This window comes from Acanthisitta chloris, unplaced genomic scaffold (assembly GCF_000695815.1).
Source record: "Acanthisitta chloris isolate BGI_N310 unplaced genomic scaffold, ASM69581v1 scaffold29914, whole genome shotgun sequence".
NCBI classification, from domain to species: domain Eukaryota; kingdom Metazoa; phylum Chordata; class Aves; order Passeriformes; family Acanthisittidae; genus Acanthisitta; species Acanthisitta chloris.
In genome coordinates, this window is record NW_008668094.1 from 1 (window position 1) to 6,640 (window position 6,640).

The 6,640-nt window shown below is 59.2% G+C and overlaps 1 protein-coding gene across 1 annotated transcript; it reads right to left on the bottom strand.

The window, feature by feature from the left end:
* Positions 1–174: 174 nt before the first annotated feature.
* On the bottom strand, positions 175–6,569 carry TBC1D10A (TBC1 domain family, member 10A; the record flags this gene model as incomplete). Its single annotated transcript, XM_009072774.1, has 7 exons — positions 175–329; positions 610–799; positions 2,056–2,121; positions 2,323–2,437; positions 3,031–3,137; positions 3,282–3,389; positions 6,470–6,569. Coding segments are annotated over 7 exons (841 nt in total), but the record flags the coding sequence as incomplete, so codon positions are not given.
* Between the last annotated feature and the right edge of the window lie 71 nt (positions 6,570–6,640).

Sequence of the window (6,640 nt, forward strand, 5' to 3'; positions counted from 1 at the left end):
CTCCCAACAGTGACAGTGCCACCAGGGTTGGGTGTGGGACCCTCCAAAGGGCAGAGGCAACACCAAACCTGAGTTTTTTGGAATCTGCCCTCATGCTACACCCCATCCACCCAGTCCGGCAGCATTGGCCAAGTGGGTGGTAACTGGGCCCCCAGATGGTCCCCAGGGCCTCACCTCCTGCACCAGGAAGGCCTCTTGCATGATTTTGGGGCTGAGGGCCCTCAGCCTCTCCATGGTCTCATACTGGCCCTGGCAGGACTTGAGCTTGTCCGAGGAGCCCAGGGTGTGTTTGAGCAGCACCAGGCCCACTCGGAAGATGATCTTCACCCCTAAAAGGGAAAGGTAAAGCAATGAGTGCCAGGCAGGACAGGGTGACACCACCACCTTGTCCCTCAAATGCTGTGGGGCACCAGATGCCAGTCCCACTAACAATCAGGACATGCAAGAGGGTAGATTTGGGATGCATGTCCCCATTAATCCCTAGGAAAACAGCCCATCTCCACCCAGGCATTGGGTTACCCCCAAACCTGCCCTACTACAGGTCCCACATGCTGTGGGGAGTGCTGCCAGTCATCCCAGGAGGGAGAAGAGGATGGTGGGAGCATGTACCTTCACAGAAGAACATGTCCCAGACGCGCAGGACAGAGCTCCAGGGCAGTGTGCGGGAGAAGGCACACATGAACCACTCTGTCATGTAGAGGATGGGGTCAATCTTCTGCTTGCTCAGGTGCTTGTAGGCCACAGGTGAGACCTTGTGCAGCAGCGAGAAGAGGATCTGCCCATCCAGCTGGATGGCTTCCTGCAGAGACAGTGACCAGTGTCCCAGTGAGTGTCCTGGCTCTGAGATCAGCCCCCCCAGTGCCTGGTCCCAGTGGGAGGCAGATCACCCTTCAGACCTGGCTACGGAAGCAGAGCTGAGTCCCACAGATGCTGCACTGAGGCCTCCATCCTTGACCAGTCATGGAATGGTTTGGGGTGGAAGGGACCTGAAGGATCATCTAGTTCCACTGTCTGCCATGGGCAGGGACACCTTCCACCAGACCACGCTGCTCCAAGCCCTGTCCAACCTGGTCTGGAACACTACCAGGGATGGAGCAGCCACAGCTGCTCCGAGCAACCTGTGCCAGTGCCTCAGCACCTTCACAGGGAACAATTCCTTCCCAATATCCCATCTAGCCCTGCCCTCTGCCCGTGGGAAGCCATTCCGTGTGTCCTGTTCCTCCAGGCCCTTGTCCCAAGTCCCCCTGCAGCTCTCTTGGAGTCCCTTTAGGCACTGAAGGGGCTCCTGGCTCCATGGCACAGGTGCTCCAGCCCTCAGAGCATCTCCATGGCCTCCTCTGGACTCGCTCCAGCAGTTCTACATCCTTCCTGTGCTGGGAACCCAGAGCTGGAGCCAGCACTGCAGGTGTGGTCTCACCTGAGTAGAGCAGAGGGGCAGGATTCCCCCTCATGGGGATCAGCCTAGCACACAGCTGTTTTCTGGATGCCAATGAACATGGCCAGGGCATGTCCAGTGTCTCACCCACCAGCATCCCAAGTCCTTCTCCCCAGGGCTGATCTCAATCCCTTCATCCCCTAGCCTGGACTGTTATGGGGCTTGCCCTGACCCAGGTGCAGCACCCTGTATTGCTGAAGGCACCATGAGCCCTTTACTTGTGGAGACAATATATTCAGAAGAGAATGGACACACTGTGAACCAACCATATGGGGAGATGGACTAAACATGTGCAAGGTCAGGAGGTGCATGCCAGGCATCAAAGGAGGATGAAAACAGACTCTGCAAGGATAAGATAAAGGGAGCAGAAGAGCACAAACAACTGCGAAGGGAGGACAGAGCCGGATTATTACCCAACCTACCACTTAGTTACTAGTGGCGCATAAACAAAGATATTTAACCTATCATTTAGCTCTTAGAGGCACGTGAACGAAGTTTTATCCAATCGTTATATGCGTGATTGCATGCAGGGAAACAGTGTATATTAGGGACAGCAAGACTGTATTCAGCTTGATTCACACTGGATCGTGTGGAGTCCGTTTCTCTCCGCATTTACTCACCAGTTTCTCACTGTAGTAGCCAGGGAGGTACTTCTCACAGATCTGCACCAGGCACCAGAACGCTTGCTGCAAGCCAAGGGACAGCAGATGAGCACCCAGGGGACATCCCTGCGGCCCCCTCCGTGCTCCCAGGGACCATGGGAGAAAGCAGGAAAACGCAGAAGAACCCTGGGGCGCTTTGGGGTGCAATGAGCTGTGCACCCTCCCAATCAGCACCACCCCAAAGGGATCGACACCCTCCCAGTGGTCCCAGCCCCCTGGCTGTACCTCGGCCGGCATGTGCATGAGCAGGACGGCGGCGATGGGCGCCTGGGCCTGGCAGTACCCCTCCTCCGGGCGGTACAGTGTGTACGCCTTCAGCACCCGGAACAGGTCCTGCTGCCTGTGGAGACACCCCGGGGACAGAGCTGGGCACAGGGCATGGACACGGCCCAGCAGCCTTTCCCTAGATCCCAGGTATGAGCCTGGGTCACTCCTCAGTGGGATCGCTCTTCCACATAAACTATGGGCTATGGGACACACCCACAGCTGTGCCCCCCACAGAAACCACATCTGCCCTAGATCCAAGAGGTGAGGCAGGGAGATGATTTATCTCGCACGGATGCTGACTTAAGACGAGCCATGGATAGGCAGGGACTCAGCTGCAAGCACAGAGCCACAGACACTCCCCAACACACTGGGGACAGCATTTTCCTGGTGAAATGGAGGCCACAGCCAGCCACCTCCTCCCTCTGTCCTGCCATGGCAATTCCCACCCCACACGGTATCAGAGCCAGTGCCAAGGGTTGCGACCCACGGAGCTCCTGGGAAGTGATCCCGTTTTCAGTCCATGCCTGGATGTTCTGTGACTCCGGGAGTGTAAGGACTGTGCAGGGATGGGGGGACACCAGGGGCACGAGTGTGGCTCCATGAGCTGGGATAGACAGTGCCCACTCTGTGGCTGCTGAGGACTGGACACACAGTAGCTCCACTTACCCATGACCTCCACGTGAAACAAACATCTCATGGAAGGGGAACTGCCGATGCAGATCCCGCTCAATCACATCCAGCCACTTCGGATCTCCCGTGAGGAGATCCAGTTCCTGGGGAGGAGAGGGTTGGAATGAACAACACCCTTGGCACCCCCCTGAGACGTCTGCGATCCCAACTTACAGCCCATCTCTGGAGGGAGCAACCCCAGCATTGTCCCTCCCCAGCGGTGCAGGAGGATCCCCAGCAGGACTCACATCAAACTTGCCCATGTTCTGCTCCAACTTGACCTTGCTCCCAGAGAGGTACTGCCAGGCTCGGCCCCGCAGCGAGGGCGGGATCCCCTTCTGGCACCGCAGCCGGATCTGTGGAGAGACACAGCCGTCAAGGGAAATCATGGAGCAGTGGGAAAACAAGGGGCTCCTGGAACAAGGTGGGAGCCAGGCCAGCACCGCAGCCACGGGCTGGTCTCCTGCTGCCTCCGGAACAAGGGGATGCATCCCGGCACCCCTGGGATGCAGGGATGGCAGCTGGGATGGCAGCAAGGGGAGCTGCCAGGAGCCCAGCCGAGGCTTTGTGGCTTGCAAACAGCTCCAAACGAGCCTGGCACTGCCTCAAAGCCAGATCCTGCTGGGAGCTGGAAAAGCAAACACTGGAGCCAAGGTGGGGAGCGGGTGGCTCCCTCCGCATGGGAAGCACTGGAACACAGGGGAGGCTCTTCAACCCCCAGTCCGGCCTCCCACTCCACCAGGGAGCCATGGGGAGCAGGGAGGTGTGCCCTGTCGAGTGTCTCAGCCTTTCCACCAGCTCATCACAGGTGCAAGGAAGGGCAAGCCTGGCCCCAGCCCCACACACGGACGAAACCTGAGGCCCCTGGGGCCAGCTCCATGCCCACAGTTGGCCCCTGGTTTCCTTGGCACTGGGCACCAGCTATGACCAAAGTCCAGGCAAGGCAGTCGGTACCTATCGTGCACAAGGAGCTGAGCTGGCTTAACCCTACTGCTGCCTGCACCACAGCAGGGATGAAACCAGAGCCCCCCAGCATTCTGGTCCAACTCCTGGGAAAGTGGCAGGAGATCGAATGGTTTGGGTTGGAAAGAAGCTTACTTCCCCCCCTACCGTGGGCAAGGACACCTTCCACTAGCCTAACTTGCTCCAAGCCCTATCCAACCTGGACTGGAACACTCTCAGGGATGGAGCAGACACAGCTGCTCTGGGTAGCCTGTGCCAGTGCCTCATCACCCTCACAGGGAGGAATTCTTTTCCAATACCCCATCAAGCCCTGCCCTCTGCCAGTGGGAACTCCCTACATCCTGTCCCCCCAGGTCCTTGTCCCAAGTCCCTCTGCAGCTCTCTTGAAGCCCCTTTAGGCACTGGCAGGGGCTCTAAGGTCTCCCTGGAGCCTCCTGTCCTCCAGGCTGAACACCCCCAGCTCTCCCAGCCTGGCTCTATGGCAGAGGTGCTTCAGCCCCTGGAGCACCTCCATGGATTCCTCTGGACTAGCTCCAGCAGCTGCACATCCTTGTATCCTTCTTTACACAGTCCTCAGCCAGGGCACACAGCAAGGTGGGCCCCACAAGCCTGGTGCTTTCAGCACAGTCACCCCCCCACAACACCCTGCAAAGCCCCAGCACGGTCTCCATGCCTCATGCCCCTGCTTGGGTGGCACATGCCTCCTGTGCCAGGGCCCTGGGAGCCATGGCCAACAGCTCTCAAATGCTCCCTGGACCTCTCCTGTCTGCCCAGAGCTGCATTTCCCTGTTTGCTGGTGTAACTGGGGAGCAGATGGTTGTTTATGAGTGTGGTACCACCATGTCCTCAGGGGGTTTGCTGCTCCCTTGCTGCAGCACTTGTTGTTTACCCACACAGGTCCCTTTGTGCCAGCAGGAAACGCAGCGGGCGATGCCCAGGGCTGCTGTGGGCAGCTCTGTGGCTGCTGACCATTCCCAGCCTGCTCCCCTTCCTGCTGGCCGAGCTGCCAGGAAGGAAGCTGCCTCGCTGGGTTTCGGTTCGGCAGCCCCTCTAGATGGCCTGGCTCAGCACAGCCAGGGCCAAGCACCTCATCCCCTTGGCTCTGCACAGGGCCCTGCCATCGCCCCCACGATCCCACCGTGCCCCTCCAGGTACCAGCAGCGTGTCTGGGCTGAGGGATGCTGAAAGCAAGGTGCAGCTGGAGCACTGCCCACACTGGGAGAGCACTGGGAGCTACCCACCCACACGTCTGCCCTCCCTCCAGCACGGGGTGCTGGCACAACTCAGCGGGGTCAGGCTCTGCTGGGACTGGGGCCAGGCAGGGAGAATTTTGTGATGCTGCAGCCGTGCAGGTGTGAGCAAGCCCAGCAGGAGCTGGCCCAAGGGATCCCCGGGCTGCCTGCCAGCCCTGCTGAGGCAGCCAGAAAAGTACTGGGGTTTCTCGGAGGCTCAGGGAGCTCCCACGGAGCAGCAAGGCCTGCACCAAGCAGCCTCCTGCCAGAGCAAGGAGAGTTGACAGCATCCAAGGCCAGGCCTGGCAGCCTTCCCCAAGCAGCCTCAAGGCTCCAGACACATAGCAGCATTCTGAGCAGTCTCTCAGACTCCAGGCATGGATTTTTGCTGCAGGACAGACTATACAGCACATTGGCCCCATGGAGACTCCCAGGAGCTCAGCCCAAGCACAAGGAGCTGCTGGGCCAGGCGCAGGGCTGCGGAGCACTCACCCCATCCGGAGGGCACCCTGCGGCACGCGGCCGGGGAGCAGCGGAAGCTGCCCATGGAACAAAGCACCCGCCTGCTGAGGCCCAGAGAGCTCTCCCAAATCCTTTAAGAGCAGCCAAGAAACAGATGAGGGATTCCAGTGTCAATCACCAGGCACCGAGCGGGGACAGCAGTCCAGGAGCACAGCACATGGAGCAGTGCCAGGAGACTCTGCCAGCAGAGGGGATGAGAAGGACCTGCAGCCACTTTCCGGCACCACCAGCCCGTGCCAGCCACACCAGTCCTAGCAGAAACCCAGGACTTGCTGCATCCCATCCCTGCCTCATCCTCAGGTGGTCAGGGAACACCAACAGATCAAGCCCTGGAGCCCCTCCAGCACGAGTCTCCCTGGGACCCCATGTCACAGACCAGCATCACACTCATCAGGCTCAGATGTTTCCTATCCAGAGCTTTTTTTGGTCTACAAGATGCTCAGAACAGAAGTTTCCATGAACAAACAATTCCCATGGCTGCCTGAAGTCAGCCAAAGAGGCTCTAGGAAGGCTCCAGCCTGGAAGGGAACAGTCAGAAGTGGGAGCAGGCTGCCTTGGGGACCACTCAGCCCCACCAAGCTCCAGGTTCCAAGGGGAATGAACAGCCCACTCAAGCCAACAGTATCATCCAAAGGCATCCAATGACACCAGGCAGCCCCAAAGGGACACCTGGCTGTCCCTCCCTGCCACCTCCTTGGGGGAACACAGCCATCACTTACCTTCTTGTGTTTCTTGGCCATCCATTTGTCCCAGTTGTTGAGCATATCCAGCCATTTGGACTCACGCTGCCGGAGCACCTCCAAGGGCACCTCCTCCAGCCTGCGGGATGGGGAGGAAGAGGCTGGTCAGCACGGTGCCCAGTCCCGCTGTGCTCTGCAGCACCCCGGGTG